Below are 19978 nucleotides of genomic sequence, written 5' to 3'. Positions count from 1 at the left end.
CACAAACAAACACTGGATCTGGAAAGAAAAGAACCAAAATCCAAAAACAGTGACTTAAATTCCAAAAACAGTGACTTAGATTCCAAAAACAGTCTATATTTTAACCTTTGACTGTTTCTTTTCTTTCATGTATCAGTTGATTATATTTAATAAATAAGGTGCTTATTTTGCTTTGAATCCAAATACAGTGAATTTCACTATTTCTTTTCTAGCTTACATTTCTTTTCTAGCTTACATTTAAGAAACAGTGTGTCTATTTTATTTGGATATAGAAATAGTGACTTAGATTCCAGAAAAAAATAACTTAGATTCCAGAAATAGTGTTACTTAAAATTCAGAAGTAGTTTATTTTACAGTCCAAAAACAGTGACCCATCGTTATTATTGAATAGTATGCAGATCTCAAATTTATTTTCAAGAGAAACAAACGATGAACTCCATTGACGAAGAAAAATTGAAAAGCAGTACCTTGAATACACTATGAATAATAACGACGATCACATTTCAACGAAATAATACAAAATATAAATTAAATAGCATGAGGATATATATTTTTGTTTCAAATAAAAAGAAGAAGGTCTGCAAAACAACGATGAACTCTATTAACGACAAAAATCTGGAGATCAACCTTAAAAAGTTAAGGGTAAAATCGATAAATCATAATTTATTATAGTTAGGCTATTTTTAGTTGGATTACTTTAATATGGGTCTTGTACTAATTATTAAACAAAACTTATAATACGATTTTTTATATTAAAACTAAAATTTTTCAAAATTTTTTTATTATTTTATATTAATTTTTTATTCGTAACACGATATTTAATTTATAAATTTAATTTTCCTAATAAGATTACTCTCGGGTTAATTATTCAAGGCCAGTATTTAGCTTGGATCGGAGCAGTACGTTGTAGAAGCAAGTTTTGCTAAAATAAATCTCTTCAAAAGAAGAGCTCATGATTAGACATCGAATCCTTTTCTTTTTATTCCTAAAGAGGTGTAATTGAGGGGGTATTTGCATCCTCTCTTCTGAGCTGACGGAGAGGATCCTCCTGATCTATCATTGTGAACCGTTAAATTTTTATTCAACGGTTACAAACAAGCAGTTCCTTTAAAATTATAATAATTATAACCGTTAGATAAAACTGTAACGATCCATGATGATGGATCAGGAGGATCCTCTTCATTAGCTCAGGAAGGATCCAAATTCATTGAGGGGACATGAATGGTAAGTCTCTTTCAGAAAACAGTGTATATCCTAAGGATAAAAACTATAAAAAGCATAAGCGTACAATTTAAAAGCCCGGCAAGGATTTGGTACTCGGATTTAGACACACCTGCAACTACGTTACATCCACTTAGATTTCCCAAAAAAGGACCCCCACCCCCACCCACTTCTCTCTTTAGTCTTTCCCTTAATTCCTGACCAGACACGAAAAGCCAATTTGACTCCAACGGTCCAACCCTAACAACAATACACCCTCTCTCCTTCTCTCTTGCCGACTGATTTAGAGGCACTATTCCTTTATTTTAGGAGGAAGGCACTCTCAATTGGAGAAAAATAATTTGCCTTATATAATCGGTTATAAGTTAAAAATAGATACAAGAAAATATATAAAATGAAATTGAAGAGAGCTAAAGTTTCATCATAATTGTTGATAATATAAGGAATAGTTAAATCTCATAAGCTCATGTAAGATCTATCATCTCATCAATGTGAGATTTATTATCAACACATTTTCTCACGTTTAACGAATTTTTAAGTCTAACCCATATTCAATACAAATGGGATGACGTGGAACATGTGTGGTCGTTGAGTTTTACAAGTGGGACAACCTGCTCTTATACTAAGATGAAAGCCAAGATTACATCATAAAACTAATTAACAATATGAAGAGTAGCCCAACTTTTTGCAAGCACATACAAAATCCCTTCACTCATTAACGTAAAATTCATTCTCAACAGAAATAGCTCAAATTAATTCATTGAATTCGGCCACACTTCTTGCTTTTGTGGATGAAAAAAAATATATGTTACCATCAACAAAATCTTGTGTCACATCCTCGCCCGAGTGGGACCACTTCCCCAGCCCGACTCCACCGTAACACGATATTGTCCGTTTTGGGCCCCCAACACTCCCATGATGGGTGACCCACTGGGAAGTTCTCGTGTAAGCGTGACGGCTAGCATGCCTTGATTTTAGGTCGGAGTGTGTCATCTTGGGTTCGAAATAATAAATTATTTGTACCAACTGTGTTTTATGCCATCTTAATTAATCATGTACAACAACAATTCTATAAAGTTATAAAGTTAAAATAAAACCAAGTCTATAATTTTAAGGGGGTTATTACTTAATAGAGGTGTAGTGAAAAAATATTATTTATTAACTTATTCATCTTTATTAAATATTGTATTTGTTAAACAAGATTCCCGAGGATGACAGTATGGAAATACCAAAAGTTTTATGCCAAGAAGTTGTAAACATGCTTGAGAAGTTAGAAATATTTTGGCTTCAACAAGAAGGTATCATGTTGACGAAGTATTATGTAGGCAAACTCAAAGACGTGACATCGACTTTAAACACTAAAGCATTGTCCTAAACAACTTTAGAAATATATATATATATATTTTTTTTGTTTGAAATAAGTACGATATTCATTAAAACAAATCAGAATTCGTACAAACTAAAAATAGTGTGCTAAATGGGTTTCGATAAAAATCTTGCCGGGACTTTCAACCCAGTCGAAGGAAAAGATTGTTCCGCACAACAAAAGAACTATCATCAAATTAACAATAGAAAACAAGATTACATTCCTTCCTCAAATAAGAGATCTTGAATCAAATCCGGAGGCTCCTCAAACCACAGCACCTCCTGAAAACAATTGAGTCCCATCCGAGCAAGGCTATGCGCGACTGAGTTGGCTTCCCTCTGAACATGTCCACACTCCACAAAAGGCAGGTCCATAAGAAGACTTCTCAAATCGTTAATAACAGGCCCCCAAACGGAAACATCTTCTCCTCGCCCTGCCATGGCAGCCAACGCCAGAGATGAATCTCCTTCCAGTTTAATCTTAACATCAGGCGGGTAGATTCTCGTGAGCAGCCCTCAATGCCTGACGAGCTGCAAAAAGCTCCGTGTACAAAGCCGACGCCGCCCCATCAACAGGACCAGCCGCCGACCCCAAAAACTTTAGAAAATATTTTAGTTCATCTTAAATATTTATTTGTGATATTATATATTTTTGTACTCATTGATTATTATTATTACGTGAATATGTGTTTTCTTAATATTTGACAAAGAAAATTTATGCATAACTAGTCTCAAGTTGCGATCTATGATTTTAAAGAGGTTATTCTTTTATAGAATATTACTTTTGAGAGGTTTTACTATATCATACATTTACTATCTTAACCAATCATGTATTATACCATCTTTATTACCTCAACTTGATCATGAATTATACTACACGAAAGACAGTAAAATGACTTGATAGATCTTATGGGAGCCTATAATGACCACCAAGTGTTTGATAAAATATTCGCTCGAAAGATGTTGGCAGGGCTCAGCATGTCATGCTCAACAAGCGTCGACAGATGAGGACATAATCACCAAAAGCTTCATAAAATTATTTCCCTTCCAATTTTTCTAAAGTTATTCAAATTTTCAAGTTCAAATTAAAATTTTATTTTCAACTTCAGAAATATCATTCCAACTTGCACCCCTTATCGCCACTGTTCACCACATCAACCGAACAATAATTTGAATGAAAGCAACGTTACCACAAAGTCAGTTAAGACATATCGTACAAGCATATAATATTTACCAAATGACAAAGGAAAAGAGAAGCAAAAAGCAGAGGAAACCTTGGCTAGGCTAAAGAACTCCTGGGCCTCCTGGTTAGGCTATATAGGACACTAGGGTAGACACCCGAATCCTGCGCCAAAGATTGGCTGACTTACATGACGACATCTTTCTCCACCTCTCCTTCTCCTTCTCCTTCATTCAAAACCATCAAATTAATAAAGAAATCCAGAGTCTATCTTTCCCTGTCTATAAATATGTACCCAAAAGCACTTATCCCTACCAAGTTCTAGCTAGCAACAAAAGCCCAGTTTTACTGTGCTTGCCTAGCTAAATGGACTACCTCACTGCCACTGACTCTAACTCAAATAATTTCGCCAGCTCTTCTTCTTCCGTGACAAAAAACAATCGTGGTGGTGGGAAGAACAAAAGTAATGGAGTGAGGCTGTCCACTGACCCACAGAGCGTTGCGGCTAGGGAGAGGAGGCACAGGATCAGCGACCGCTTCAAGATCTTGCAGAGCTTGGTTCCTGGCGGGACAAAGCTGGACACGGTGTCCATGCTGGAGGAGGCCATCCACTATGTGAAGTTCCTCAAGACTCAGATATGGCTTCACCAGACCATGATGAACTTTGCGGACGATTACCATGATCCCTTGTCGTCATTATCACCACCGTCCATGTTGATGGATATTCCAGCTCATGATCATGATCTTCATCCAATTGGGTTTCTTGATCATGATCTTTGTCCAACTGGGTGCTTTGATCATCTTTCTCACCAGCTTCATCAGCATACTCATGATGTGTACGCTCGCAGCGATTTCGTTAGTGCTGCTGCTTCAGTGCAACCACCGTCACCACCAGCAGTTAATATTCCAATAATGCCCGAGTACAATTGCTTCCAAAGGTCAAGGAACAATTGGCAATATTGAAGCCTATATGAAATATTATAGCTAGCTTTAGTAAAGAGGGGACGGGCGAGAGGGTTCTCCGCGCAATGGTTCTTTTCTCAAGGAAACGGTTTGGTGTCCATTGAGGAAGAGCTAATTTCGCTTAATCTTAATTTATTTTCATCAGAAAATAGCTAGCTTAAGTCTCTGTCTCTCTCTCTTAGGTTATGAATTAGTATGTTGGGGAGTTAGATGTGATTATATGGTAGTAGTGGTGTGTTTCAATAGCAAAAATGTTTCTTTTAACTAATGTTACTTTGTGTTGCTCTAAAAATGGAAAGGAATGTTCTCTGTGTTTGATTGGTTTCTGTCTTGACTAGATCAAGTGCAAATATGGTGTGCTGATGAACATAGGAATGATCCTAAAAGTGTGGATTAGCTAAAATATCCAGTGGGTTTTAGGCTGAATTAGTAGATCATGTTGCTAAGTAAGCTTCTGGGTCGGTACTCGTTAGTTTCCTCCGGCATTAAGGGGGTTCTCTTGTATCAAAATGCTGTTGCAAACTTGCAACCATTTCATATCCCCACCCACTATTTACAAGTTTTTAGTTTTATTTTTTATATTGCTAAGAAGTGTTTTTCTTACTAAAAGATCAATTTACGAGCATTGGTTTTTCATATCCCCACCCACTATTTACGAGCATTGGGGTTGGCATTAAAGGTAAAGTGAATAGTATCGAGATTGACATTTTAGTGTAAAAATATGATTTTTCGTTAAAATGAACTGTGCCGAAATCTTTTCGTTAAAGTTCTTTAAAATTAAACCTTACATTTATAAGGAAGCAAATGTAATGGAAAGTTGTTTTAACTGTTTTTGAATTCGTTGTACTTATTATGCTAAAGAGAGAAAAAGGAATATACAAAGAGTAAATTAGTCAAAATTATTAATCAAACAAAAATCAATCACTGATATGGTTTGTTTGGAACGTTCTCGGAAGAGTAAAAAGTGTGTTAACAAAAAAAAAAAAAATTATGATTACGTTTATACAACCTAAAAGCGTTTTATAAAGAAGCATATGCAATTCTTTGTGAAACACTTGAATTTTTAATTAATATTTGAGTTAATTAGGGTTGACCTTGCCCAACCATATATTTTTTACTAAACGTTGAATCCTTAATTTTCTAGTTAAAATTAACGAACTAGATCGTTATTAACGAGTATCGTTTACTTTTCCTTCAAATCCATGAATTAAAATTGTAGTCAAATAATAAAAGTGATACAAAGTTCCCCAAAACTACCATGAATAAAATGAAATGCTTTGGCAGTGTGTAAAATCAATTTAGGCACTCGAGCTACTAAAAAATAAAATTTAGCAAAACCTTTTATGAGCATAAATACTTCTTATATAAGTAGTACTAAACGAAGAGTTTGTGTGGGAATTGGTAGCAATGAAGAGTGTGTGTGGTTTGAGGAACCCCCTGATTTGCTTAGCAATATTTTGTTCAAAGATGTTTTATTATTTGCGTATGTATTATTATTTGAGGATAGGTTATCTTGTTATGCGGGACATTTTTTTCCCTTCGACCGGGTTGAAATCCCCTGACAAGGTTTTATCGAGGTCTATTTTGCATGCTATCCTCAATTTGTACATTTTTTTATTTACTTAATGAATAGCGTACTTTCCTTTAAAAAAAAAAAAAAAACGTAGTACTAAATGAGTCATCGAGAAATCTAATTAATTAAATGCACCAAGCACGTTGGAAAACTGGTTACAGTACCTTTTTTAATTTGTTGTTTTAATGTTTTCTCTTTTTAATTCTAGTTTGTCATACAATCATTTTTAGAATCTCTCGTACCAAAAGGATTACCAAACTTAAAGCATCTCTAACCATGTTATTTGATTTTATAGGAAAGTTTTAGCTAAAATTATAAAAAGTTATTTTAAGAGCTCTCCAACATGTTGTACTCCAACGGTCCAATCACATTCTGTATCTTAGAGAATCATAATGATTACAAGTCAATAATTAGCCAATAAAAATTATGTATTTATTTAAAATATTATTAAAACAACTAGCGCTAATTATGGGAAGCAAGATTGGAGTTGATTTTTTGAAATCCTCCATTAATTCTAGTTAAGAGCTCATTTAGGGAATCCATTAGAGATCTCTTACCATTCACTTTCTAATGCCAATAAAAAATTATGTTCATTTCCTCTAATGTTTTCGGGTGCATAAGTTTAATTTGTAGCTTCAATCATCTAAAAAGTAAATAGACAACATGTTCGATTCCTAATATCAAAAATATTTTTGACCTAAGCGAAGTTTTTCTATTTTGCGTTCCGATGTCAAAACAAAAGTAGCATATATATCTCATGTAATTTGCTTTTATGTGATTCTATGAATGAGTCAATTATAGTAAAAATAAACGAAAAAAGCGATTGCAAGTGGTCCTTTATCATAGTGATAGAAATGAGTTGAGTTGTTGTATGACGGCGTGGATTCGAATCCGTAGGTGGCTAATCAAAAGAAATCTATTGTTTGTCAGGAAAAAAAAAAAAAAAAAAAATTGTAAAAACGCAATCGATTCCTAAACCCTAAACCATTGGGCCTATAGTAAGCCCAGATACGTCCACATATGGCCCATACAAGTTGTTATTTTTTTACGTCCAACAACGACCCCTTCCGTAAGAGCCACTGGCGGGAACCATAGCAAATCTAACAAGTTCAACACCTTGCCATGCTGCTGCCCTCCACATTTTGCAAAGAAGGGAGAGAGCGCATCAATGGCGCACTTCTGTTCAGGTACTTACCCTAAAAATTTCAACTTGTAAACCCTTATGCGGTGTACATGTTTGATGGCTCACCACATGTTTGATGAAAGTCCTCACTGAACATCTGCATCATTCTGAGGGGCATTATATCTATAGCATGAAGATTACAACATTATATATATACGCATACTTCGTCTCCGTTGTTGTGACCGCCAATTCGCGGTTTATAATTATATAAAGTATAACACCAACAAAAGTAAAAGTTAAGAAAAAGGAAAGAAGAAAGTTGAAAACAAAACAATTTGTGTTTATGGAGAAAATGAGTGCGAAGAGGAAGAAGAAGACGTAATAGGTGGAGAGAAATGGCATGTACAGTTTGGGTCATGGATGGCCCTCTTCCTACTCATATCAAGTTTTGAACAAAACACACAATATGGACCCCGAAACACTCTGTCTTCTGAAACAATCTCGTCTCTGCTATAGTCTTCAATGATATATGTGCTCTCTTCTTCCAAGTCTTCGTCGTCCTCATCATCCCATTCAGCACGAGTTTTATAAGAATATCCCATCATTGGAAGAATCGCCAGAAGAATTTTGTCAATGCTGTCCTCTAACCAGTTTCTTCCTTCTTCCCACACGATTAAGAGGATAACAACAACTCCTGCTCCCACTCCATAACCCACTCCAGTATATATGGACTGCCAATCAACTTTTGACACTTCGTTTCGACCCGTTGGTGATGCATCTGGTGACATGTTGGTATCACTGCATTTTTTAGGCAAAGGTGCCCCACACAATCCTGTATTGCCAATGAAAGAATCTGGTGAAAAAGATTGAATCTGAGTGCCAGTTGGAATTCTCCCCTCCAGTTGATTGTTTGAGAGATTCAGGAAAGAAAGGAAATTAAGTTTGACAAGCCCTTGTGGAATTGTTCCACTCAGTTTGTTGTCTGAAAGGTCCAAGGACTCAAGCTGTTGTAGGTTACCCAGTGATGATGGGATTGAACCTGTGAAAGCATTACCGGACAAGTTTAGGCCATAGAGTGATTTGAGGTCTCCCACTTCCTCAGGTATTGATCCATTGAAATTGTTGCAGGAGATGTCAATCGAGGTGAAGACTGTTAAGATCTTTACCAATTCCATCTCTAGACCTTTGGTGGTAACTGTTATAGTATCCTGATAATATACCTGACTGAACTGCATAACTTGAAATTGGAGGTGATTAATCTTCACCATGGCATCATCTTCGTCAGCCATCATTGCTGACCAGGTCATCAAACATCTTCCATGTATTGCACCACTAAAATTGTTGCGAGCTATGTCAACAATTTGAAGATTTGGCCAGTTACCACTGGTCGTGTTACATCCAATTTGTCCATGAAAATGGTTGGATCGCAAAACAAGGACACGCAAGGAGGATATATTCTTCAACAATCGAGGAAAGATACCCATTATCTGATTGTTTCCCATGTTTAGAACCTCTAACATTGTGCAGTTGGCAAGAGATTTTGGAAATAGACCTGCTATCTGATTTCCACTGAGGTCGAGAGTTTTTAAACTACAATGCTGTGGAAATCCATTAGGGACAGAGCCACCAAGTCTGTTTCTCCTCAGATTAAGTACTGCCAGTGTCCTGCTTATCTCAGTCAAGCATTGGGGAATCGGTCCACCTAGAGAATTATTGGACATATCAAGAACCTGAAGATATGGCGCCTTGCAGATTGATTCTGGAATGCTGCCTTGGAACTTATTGCTTGAGAGAGAGAAGAATATTGTGTAATTAAGGAAAACCCCAATGTCTGCCGGTATGCTAGAGCTGAAGTTGTTCCTCGAATAATCCAGATAAGAGGCAGATGGTGGAAAAAATGGGATTTGTCCCTGAAGCTGGTTGGAATGAAGATCAAGCACAAACAAATTAGAAGTGAGATTGAGGAAAGGACCTTGTAGAGTTACCAGAGAGTTGCAAGAAAGATTTAGCTGGAAAAGATTACTGAGCCTCCAAATCCAGTTGGGTATCTCACCATGAATCTGGTTTTGTGATAGGTCCAAAGTGGCTAATTTTGATTGATTTCTCAAGAAACCAGGGATTCGTCTCAAATTGCCAGAAACTAACTTCAATGTGGTAATATTTGGAAACAAGGAATGAGATGAATTGGTGTCATTGTAATTAATAGACAAGCTATTGAATGAAAGATCAAGACTCGAAAGATTTCTTAGCTGCTGAATATCATTCAGAAGAAAAGAGCCAGTGAAGTTGTTCGAAGAAAGTGAAAGTATTTTGAGCTGACGGAATTTCAAGATAGACTTCGGAATTGGCCCTTCCAACTTGTTGCTACTCAAATCAAGTGTGTCCAGTACAGCTATAGCACCAAATTCAGGCAACTTACCAGAAAATTCATTGTCAGAAAGCTGTAGCTTCTGCAGCATGGGAAGAGAAAACACAGATGGTGGAATAGTCCCATTAAGTAGATTGTGTCGCAAGTCGAGATTCACCAGACTAGTCAGCTTTTCCCAGCGTGAGGAATTAATCTGACCCGTTAGCTGATTGTAAGAAAGATCTAGTAGGGTCAGATTCTTGGCCATACTGAAAGATGGAACTGAACCATTGAACTTGTTCGCCGACAAGTCCAAATAAACCAACTGTGTAAGGTCTTCCATTGATCTCGGGATTGACCCAGTGAAATTACAAGTTCCAATATCTATTTTGGACAGCAATTTGAGGTTCCCAATAGAGTTCGGAAGCATCTGGCCTGAGAAATTTGCCCCATGGAGAACCAGCGATCGAAGAGAGCCATTCTTTGGAAATTCTGGTAAGGAACCCTTAAGCTGTGGATTATCGGATAAGTCAATAGTCTGCAGTGTCGGCACCTTGAAGATATTCTTTGGGAATGCACCATATAATCCAGAATTCATGATTCGTAAGGAAGTCAAATTGTGGAATTTCGAGAAGAACTCTGGAACTTGAGTAGACAAATTGTTGCTGTCAATACGAATAACTGAGAGTGACTTAAGCTTCAGTAATGAATTATGAATAGGGCCTGAAAGGTTACAAGTGGACAAGCTCAATACCCTCAAGTTTGGCAATGAAGATGATATCGCTTGGCACCACTCAGTCCCCTGTGCTGATATATTCACACCATCAAGATAAAGTTCAACAAGCTCAGAAAAGTTCCCAAGCAGCACATCCAATTTCAGTTTCTCAAGATTCAACGAAGGAGTTCCGGGGAAATAAAAGGTAGACAAATCAAGAGTTACCAACCTCGTCAGGTGTGAAATCTCAATCGGAACCTGCCCCGCAAAGCCAGCATTCGACAAGTTCAGATTACTCAAACCGGTTAGCTGCTTGAACTCGGATGGAATCTGAGTATAGTTGAAGAAGTTGTAAGCCAAATTCAGGTACTCGATTGACTTGAGACCGAAAAGAGAACTCGAATTATCAAGTCCACCAGTAATTTCCTCGCTGCTCAAGTCCAGACTCGAAACACAACCCTTTTTGCAGGACACTCCTTCCCAAGAGCAGTGATCCGAGCCTTTGTTCCACTTGACAAGTTTCTTAGATGTTGCAGTGTCAAATGTGAGGTTGTTCTTCAATTGTAGCAGCAAAGATTGCTGATCGCCGGGACATTGGCCGTAGACGAGAAATACGTTGATGCTGATGGAAAAGTAGTAAAAGGGTATTAAGAAAAGCCATGAAAACAGAGGAATTTTCATTGAAATCTCTGAGACAAGGAAGCAGAGCAGGCTAGAACTTTCTCAATGGATACATGAAGGCAAAGATCCATGAAAGACCCTTTTGGGCCGTGGATTCGGGTCCTTGACCGGACGAAAATCCAGCGGAGTTAGCACGGAAGGACGAAGAATTCAGATGAAGAAAAAACAGAGAGAATTTTTGGGATGGGGATTTGAAAGAAGAGTCCCTGAAACGCGTGTGCCCATTTGTATAATGTTTGACTCGTTCGTTCTTCCTCTGGGCGGCCTTAGATAACTTGCGGCAAGTTGCAAACTTGGAATATTCAGAGCTCCCAAATGGTGTTCGTCTCTTCGCAGATTGGTTGTTGACTTTCTTGTTTTATATATTGGAAAAATAACCTTTCCCCTTCTTGATCCAAATTTTTTAGTGGCATGCACAATGCGTTTGAAGATTTTGGATACTTTTAATTCTTTTTATTGGAAAAATAAGAAGTTTATGGAGATATTATTACAATGGTGGGGCTCTGGGTATGACGTTTTATGTCCGCGTTTGGAGAAGCTCACTTGTAGTCATGCTGGTGAAGATTGGGAAAACTAAAATTTTAATTTGCAAAATAAATGATGTGTCAATAATAGGAAATAAGCAAGTTGATTAACATGTAAGTAATAATCAAATCATTAGCCATCACATCATTTAGTTTAAGATGAATCACTTGGTCACTTAGTACTACGGTCTAGTGGTATTCATCTTCACTTGTAAGTAAGAGATCTTAGGTTCGATTCTCGATAAATACAAATTTGAATCACATTATTATTAGCCTATTGTAAGGCTAAACTCATCACCTTCCTCTCGTGTAGATAATATCGTTTGTTCAAAAAAAAAAAAACAGATGAATCACCTTAATTGCCACAAATTTTGATACGTAAAACTAAAAGGATTGTTTTATTGATGCATAAAAAAATTCTTAATGACAACGAACCAACACATACGCAACAAATGACATAATAATCAGGCATGTCATTAACAAACACACACGCAACAAATTACATAACAATAAGGTATCGAACTCATCACAAGTTAGTCGAACCCTCATGAAATCAAGTGAAGACTACTACTATTGATTTTTTAATTTGCATTTTAAAGTTTAAATAACTCTGGGAAACATAATCATAGAATCTCATGTATTACCCATTAACAAATGTTAACAATAATATAGCATTGTAGAATAATTAGAAAAATAATTAGATGAATCAGTCTTCAACTCCGGCTAACTGTGGCTGTCTCTCAAATATTAATCAATTCTTGTAATCGTGGTTGTTGCAAAACCAGACCGTCATCATCGCTAAATAATTAGATTTTTTAAGTTTTTTTTTAATAAAAAAATGGACTAACTGGTAGCTTGGTCTAACATTCCATCATTTTGAAGACATGAAAGACTCACAGAAGAATTTCAGCTTCTTTCTAACCACCATCATGTGATTTATCAGTGTCAAAAATCGAATACAGATTATGTGAAATGCGAAACTGAAATTCGATCCCGTCTATTAAGCCATCCCGTGGTGGTTATTAGATTTTTACAGTTAAGTGGGATTCGTTTGCATGTTTCAACAACAGTACTTTAGGGCTAAACTAATAAAATGTAATATGCTACTCTGAATCGTATTGCTGAAAAGTATGTACATACGTTATTTTATACAAAATATCTTCATTATTTTGGTTTTCAAATTGATGCTTTGCGCGTTAATCGATGAACATGAATTTGGAATGCATCATTTTCTTGGCCAGAAGTGTTGATTTCGGCACCTGACGCATTAAATGCTATAAAGTGTAAAGTCATTGACAAGTTGGCCATCTTGAAATGGATGTCAACTCTTGAGAGAGATGGATACATTATTTATTTGTTCTTGTAATTATGGATGATTTTGAAGCTGATTTCAGTGTCGTTGTTGGTAAAGAGAGAAAGTCATGCAATTTTGTCTGTAAACCATTCAGAGTATGAATATTACATTTAGTCGTATAGTTGGTGCTTTCAAAACCTCAGGAATAGGAAAATTGTTGAGGGTATAAATCTCATACCGAAGAAATGACGGACCTTGTATGTATGCTTATAAGTAATTCAGTTACTACTTATATCGTCAAATAATTTTATGATGGAACCTCAACTTTCTTAAAAAACTACATGTTGATTGAGAAAAAAAAAAAAACCAAACTATATATATTGATTGAGAAAAGAAAAAAAAAAAAACCGTCTCAAGGAATTGCACAAAATACTTGGCTCCTTATGTGGAAGGACCTATTTCTTCTTGAAGACTAATCACAGTTTGATATGTACATACAATGCTTTAAATATTTTTTACCTTGTTTTGGTCATATGAATTAGGATTCGTTTGAGAAATAAAAGCACTTAGAGTGCTTTTTGTAAGAAGCACATAACTATGTGATACTTTGATTTGCATATAAAGGAAGAATGAGGGCTCAGAGACTGTTTTTGTAAGAAGTAGGTTGAAGGTTTTTTTTTATCAGAACTCCAAGTGCTTCCTCAAAAAGTCTTCTAAAGTGTTTTAAGAAGAAACATTTGGCAAGTTCTTCTTCAAAAAGTGCTTTTATAGCTCATAAACACTTATAAGGACTGGTAAATACTTTTTACCTTTTTTTACCAAATACAATCAGATGCAATCCCAAACATGTCCGAACTCGTATTTGCACCAAAACACACGTCCAAAAATCAAGGAATAAGGTTAATGATTGGAGTTTCATACCAGTTTAGCAAGTGAAAAGGAATAAAAGGAGTCGTTTGATACATGTGGTCCCCCATTCTTTGGGGTCTTTGTAGCTGGGTTAAATATTCTGCCTAAAACGGTCAAAAAGGGTCCCATGCGATGTGGTGTGTCCTACCCCAACTGCCCCGGTTTCCCTTCGACTTGGACACCCTGAGTCTTCCTGCCCGTTAGGCAAGGGTAGATATGTTGTCACTACCGAGTAACAACGGACTTGAAATTTCAATTTATCAGTTAGCTCACTCATCCACAAAGTCCACTCTAAACTGTACAATTTTCTTCAATTTTGATCCGGTTAGTTACGAGGGGTAATCGCCTTTACAGCTTTGATTTTAGGTTTTAAGTATTAGATTGTGACCGATGAAGCGATTAACCAATCCGATGACGAGAAAGTATGTTTTAAATTATGATCTTTCGTCTTAAAACAATCAGCCATGTAAATAAATGAGATTAAAATTGAAATAAATTCAGTAGAAATTGAAGCTTTACATTCATTCAAACTTCACAAAAATGAAAACTTATGGAATGACGCAAATATTTTGGTTTGAACAAACTCACTTCACAAACATTAAGATAACATGACAATATTCGACAAATAGAGCAAGTCAGCTACAAGCTAATGTATTCTGAAACTTTATCGAACTCGGCTTCTGTCGCTCTGAAGCTCGGCTTCACTCTGAATCCTTGCGTTCTTTTTCTCACAAGCTACCAACGAACCGGTAGAAGTTTCTTGGTGAAGAACCAATCAACAGTAGAATTTTCTTCTGGTTTTGAGGTTGATTCGAAGAAAATTCTACCCAGAAAAGCTCCCGTTTCCTGGTTTTCTGTTGTTATCAGAACAATGTCGATATAATCTGGGGGTTTTATTTTGTTTGAATTTCTTTCTTGTGATTTTGGATTTACAAATGGATTTTGTGTTCAACTTTCCTTTTTGTGATTTTGGGGATTTTGTTTGTAGAGCGTCCATCATCGTTGAAGATGCCTCTTCTCGAGTCTTGTGCTTCATTCCGTTTCTCTAATCCAAAAAATTGATCGCTGCTTCTCAGACTCTCTCTCTCTGTCTCGCACCGCCACTACCAGGCGCCGCAGCCGCTCAAAGGCTGGGTCTCCAAAGGTGGCGTTTTGTAAAACCCTCCCTACGCAAGGCAAGTAATTTCATGCCCAATTTGGAATTTAAATCTATTTACATTTTTAAATTGATTTTGGGTTACTGAAATCAGCTATGGAAAATCTGCCATTGTCTGAGAAAACTCAAGATTCCAGTATTCAAGTTTTGGGTTCTCTTCAGACTTCACAATTGTGAACTGGGCAGCCAGTGCAACTGGTTACAGAGCTTCCTGTGAGTTAAAGTTTTAAAATTTTGTTTAAATTTTTTTAGAGTTTTTATCATTTTCGTTATCTCTGCTGATGTTTTGGATTTTTTTATTATGATTTTTGTGCGATGATTAGGGTTGAAGAATTTGATGATTAGGGTTGTAAGCAATCTAATTTGAATGTTGATAGCATTCGTTTTATTTTAGAACTCAAAGCCATCAACAACTTATTGGCCCTTGCGGTTGGATTAAAGCAAAACAAAAGTGTGAACATGATTGTAAAGAAGGTACAATTGTTTCTTATCCCGTTGTTTAGTTTCTTCTATCTTTGAATTCATTGGATTTAATTTCTCATTGTTATTCAATTTTCTAGGTCTTATCAAGTGCTTCTCAACCAGTTCACTGTTCACCCAAACGACTGCCACCACCAGTTCACCCGAATCTGATGAATCGCGCCGCACCACCAATAGGTAAGCAATTTATCCTACTCTAAATTTCAAATATTTCTTTTTAGGTCTGTACATGTGTGCATATGACAATTCATCTAAATGTTATACCTAATCCTTTGCATTTAGGAACATAAAACGGAAATTAGGTGAGGGTTTTCTTTTTCAAATGGGTTGATACTTTTGGCCTGAAAGTATGAAATGCCTTCTAGCGAATCTTGAACACGGTTTGGGCAAGTGATAGTTGTCTAACACTTGGAAGGCAGCTCTCTAAAATTTAAATTATATTTCAGAGTTTTCTTTTCTTCTAATTACATAAAATTGATATTGTCATATAGCTATTTGTTTGTGCTTTGTTCTGATATATCGATTTCTTTTTTCTCAAATTTTTTGCTTCGTTTTATATAATGCACAGAAAGAAGGGGGAACGCCTGAACTGGAGAAAGGTACAGTTAGGCTGTTCAAGATCTTTATGACGTTGTCCATGACATCCTTTCTATGGACCTGAGGTCAGTTAAACATGTGTTATATGCGTATGGGTAGAGTTTCCATTGCTTGATTCTCCTCTACTTATATCACTTTATTGGCTGCCAATTTTAGGGAAAACTATGAGACATGGAAATTTTTGTCAAATGCAAGGACGGAAGGTCGTCTATTTGCAAAGTTAAAGTGGCCCAAGGACCCTAAGTTGGTATGTTTGAGCAGATTACCTGATCTCCTTAGTTGGGTTTAGATTTAATGCTCAGTATTATGTTGTGCTTCTGCTGCTTTTTAGTTATTGAGGATATGCAGAGAGTGCAAGTGAAAAGATTGTATTCACTGTGTTGACGCATTATTTATAACGAGAGATCCAAAAGGAAGGACAGGTTCAATCTCAAGGTCTGTGAGCCTTCAATTCTCAATTTTATTATTATTAATTTTGTTTGCTCTTTGAAAATTGAATGCATCAGTCTTTTAATTTTATTGGGATTAGTTTACCTGAGATGGGTTTTGGGTAATCATCTGTTATTTTCTGATTTGGTTACATTATGCGAATCATTGCTTCTTTAGAAAGATTAAGGAAGGTGAGCAATTTCAGAAAAAATGCGATTATCATTTTCTAGAGATCATGGCATTGCCCTTCCTGTACTTTTTGGTGGTTGTAAAATTAGGACCTGACATGGAAGTGGGTTTTGACATTATTATTAATTTTTTTTTTTACATCTATAGTGTCATGTTGGCATTATTGCTTACGTATAAAAGTGAGTGTATTTTACATCTATCTAATGCCTTCAATTTTAATCTCCGCATTTTCAGTGTTCACTAATGCCTTTAATTGTCCCCTGTTTTACATCTCAGTGATGACACAAAAGCTCCATAGAAAACGTGTCAGCTTTTGACTCAAATTTTGACGGTGCCCCTATCATCTCTCCGAAAACCAAAGCAACCCCAAACAATTCCGGAATCATTTTCACGTGTCCCAAAATACGGTATATATATCTTCATCTCAAATTTATTCATCTCACAAATGTTCATATCAAGTTCATGGTTTTTCACTGTTCGAAATTCCACACTACTTAATGTTTGATAACACTTTTATTTTCCTCTATTTACTTTTCTATTAGTGATGTTGCAGCAAACGAAATATCAGACACAACTCTTACTCCAAAGGCTCCCGCCAGAAATGATCAGATTCCCCAAGCATTTCTGAAACCATATGTATGGCTGCAAAACAGAGTGTATACCCTTTCATTGTTCTATATTTTTTGAATTATTAACTATCTATTAAACATAATCTTTTTATCCCCTTCGCTTAAAACTCAAATAGTTCACCAGATTTCTTTATCATAGTCAATTGGAAATGATGCGGTACTTTATTCAATTCAGATTCTTCATTTCAGTTGCTTGGTATGCATCTATGAGGATGTTAATTTTTCATCAATGAATACTGATGAATTTTGCTGCATAACCTTCATATGTCGCATGCATTGTTCAACTACTCAATGCTATTCCTTTATGAATGGTTTAACTGATACCTCCTATTTAGTTGATGAAATAATCTACCAAAAAAATAGGGAGTTCAATTCAGAACAAAAAATTCTGTTAACATTTTAGTTCGCTTTCTACAATTTCGACCATCTATATAGATCCTCCAATCTTTCATATCACATGCCTATATTAATCTGATTGATAAATGCACAGTTCCTTTTTTAACTTCCAGTCCATTTGAAATTTTCATTTTGCTGCTTTATTTTAACAGTTGCCATTTTTTCAAATTTGTATCAACACTTTTCAAATTTTAACAGTCCATTAGATTTCCATACTTTCTTTTTCTCTTTTGTTTTAAATTCTATCTCATTTTTCTAAAACCAAAATGCAAAACATAAATTTTTGGGCAGTCTGTCTTTAGGCACTTTACAGTACTGGTTCTGATCGCTTGATTGAAAACGCTGTGTCTATATTTGAACAACTTGGTAGAAAAGGTTACATAGACAAAAAAAGGCACCTCAGCAACCGGATGAATAAGAATGAACAACTCCTGCTGTACCATTTGGCATATCCATAAACATCTATTCATAATCTTTCGACCATCTTTTGTACGTAAATAGGACAATTTCGTAAATCTTTTGTATGTAAATATTATATACATATGCATCTGGCATTCTCTTTTGTATGTAAATAGGATTATCTACCAAATCTTTTGCACGTAAAATAGTATGTCCATACAGATCAAGTATTTTTGTATGTAAATAGTGCTATACACAAAATTCCATACAGTTCAATCCCACAACATCGCGTGGGCATCTCTTACTAGTATCTTACTAAGAACAAGATCAGCTCGTCGATTTGATCAGAAGGCTTCTTATATGCTAGGTATTGGAAATTTGAAACCAGAAAAGCCAGGGCTTTGATCAAGCCAAGCATAATGGCTATTGACCTTTGATCAAGTCAAGCATAATGGATAAATCAATAGTCTGCAGTGTAGGTACCTGGAAGATCTTCTCTTGCAAATCAAGAGTTACCAACCTTGTGAAGTACAAAATCTCAATCGGAACCTTCCCCGTGAAGCCAGCATTCATCAAGTTCAGACTACTCAAACCAGTTAGCTGCCCAAACTCGGATGGAATCTGAGTGTAGTTGAAGTCATTGTAAGCCAAATTTAGGTCATCGATGTACTGCAGATGGAAAAGAGCACTTGATATGTGCACCTAAAATTGACTCGCTGCTTAAGTCAAGATGAGAAACACAACCATCTTTGCAGGAGACACCTTCCCAAGAACAGTAATCTTAGCCATTATTCCACTGCACAATTTTTTTAGTTTGTATAGGGTCAAATTCGAGGCTGTTGTTCAATTGCAACAACAATGATCGTTGATCGCTGGGATGACATTGCCTAGAGACCACAAATGTATGGAAGCTGAGTGAAGCGTAGGAAATGAGCATCAGAAAGCGGAGGAGTTTTCATCGGAAGCTCTTACTGATATGGGACAGAAAACGTAGTACAGAGCTTAGGCTTAGGGTATTAGGAATATCTTCAGCAGTTGTCACAAATGAAAAATCAACGGTACGTAGTCATTTATGCATAGAGTTCCTTTTTCATTTTCGTATTTTTACTTGTTCATTGGCTACTAATTCGCATGCATTAATGTGTATAGTTGGATCGAGACTCTGATATTGTGGACAAATGAGATTGCATTAAGGGATTGACTTGTTTATCATTGTATTCCTCTTTGAGAGGCTAAGGAAAACTTTGGTGATGGTAAGTTAATGGTGGGTTTAACTTTGTGGAGAAGGTTTCTTCGAGACTTGTTGCTTCCTTGACTTGTTGACGTCGAAGAGAGGGTGACATTTTGCCCCTAAAACCGGGCTAAAACTTGCACGTACACCCCTCCTACCTCTCGCATGAGGAGACAGACTTATTCTGATACACGGAGAATACACTAATAGTGCAAGAATTTTGTTTCTTAAATAGTTTAGATAGCATTATGTAAAGCTCTTCAACTCACTTCATAGATGCCAAAGGTTCACAGCTAATCTACAAAGAAGTGGAGATTCAACATGCTGCAAGTCACCGAAAAACGAAGAAATTTCCCCGCTTAGCTAGTGTTGATGCGGTGGTGACCTTACGTTGGTTGTATCAAAGACTACCAAGTTTTCATCCGGAAAAATCAAAGCTAAAACAGAGTAAACGTTCATGATAACAAACAGAAGAAAACCAACAAGAGGAGAAACCACGAAAGAAAGAAAGCTAAGAACCAAAGCCAAACGAGTGAAAACAGAGTCAAATGAAGCGTGATTTAAGTAGAACTATGTT

At 36.2% G+C, this 19978-nt stretch overlaps 1 protein-coding gene, 1 long non-coding RNA gene and 1 pseudogene across 13 annotated transcripts; 2 read left to right on the top strand and 1 right to left on the bottom strand.

The window, feature by feature from the left end:
* The first annotated feature begins 3870 nt into the window (after positions 1 to 3870).
* On the top strand, positions 3871 to 5047 carry LOC148697591 (uncharacterized; annotated as a pseudogene).
* A 2575-nt stretch (positions 5048 to 7622) lies between these two features.
* On the bottom strand, positions 7623 to 11655 carry LOC137722844 (receptor-like protein 7). Its single transcript, XM_068461946.2, has one exon. The coding sequence runs from the start codon at positions 11166 to 11168 to the stop codon at positions 7767 to 7769; it is 3402 nt and encodes a 1133-aa protein (XP_068318047.1). The 5' UTR covers positions 11169 to 11655; the 3' UTR covers positions 7623 to 7766.
* A 2447-nt stretch (positions 11656 to 14102) lies between these two features.
* On the top strand, positions 14103 to 19382 carry LOC137723111 (uncharacterized). 12 transcript variants are annotated; one of them, XR_015961767.1, is made up of 11 exons: positions 14103 to 14744; positions 14884 to 15070; positions 15146 to 15264; positions 15375 to 15525; positions 15612 to 15708; positions 16100 to 16193; positions 16285 to 16563; positions 17023 to 17153; positions 17289 to 17400; positions 18538 to 19228; positions 19320 to 19382. It is a non-coding gene; the product is annotated as an uncharacterized LOC137723111 (long non-coding RNA). The 12 variants fall into 12 exon arrangements; XR_015961773.1 differs by having other exon boundaries at positions 14162 to 14744; positions 17300 to 17382; positions 18538 to 19382; XR_015961774.1 differs by lacking the exons at positions 18538 to 19228; positions 19320 to 19382 and having other exon boundaries at positions 14299 to 14744; positions 16285 to 16375; positions 16460 to 16563; positions 17300 to 17545.
* The last annotated feature ends 596 nt before the right edge of the window (positions 19383 to 19978 follow it).

Source organism: Pyrus communis, chromosome 4 (assembly GCF_041283825.1).
Source record: "Pyrus communis isolate YQ-2024b chromosome 4, ASM4128382v1, whole genome shotgun sequence".
Classification (NCBI taxonomy): Eukaryota; Viridiplantae; Streptophyta; class Magnoliopsida; order Rosales; family Rosaceae; genus Pyrus; species Pyrus communis.
Note: the sequence above shows the minus strand (reverse complement) of the source record. Positions and strands in the feature narration are given on the sequence as shown.

What these genes read in the sequence shown, in the direction of transcription:
- LOC137722844 (XM_068461946.2), bottom strand. Translation starts at nt 11,168, where the DNA reads ATGAAAATTCCTCTGTTTTCATGGCTTTTCTTAATACCCTTTTACTAC.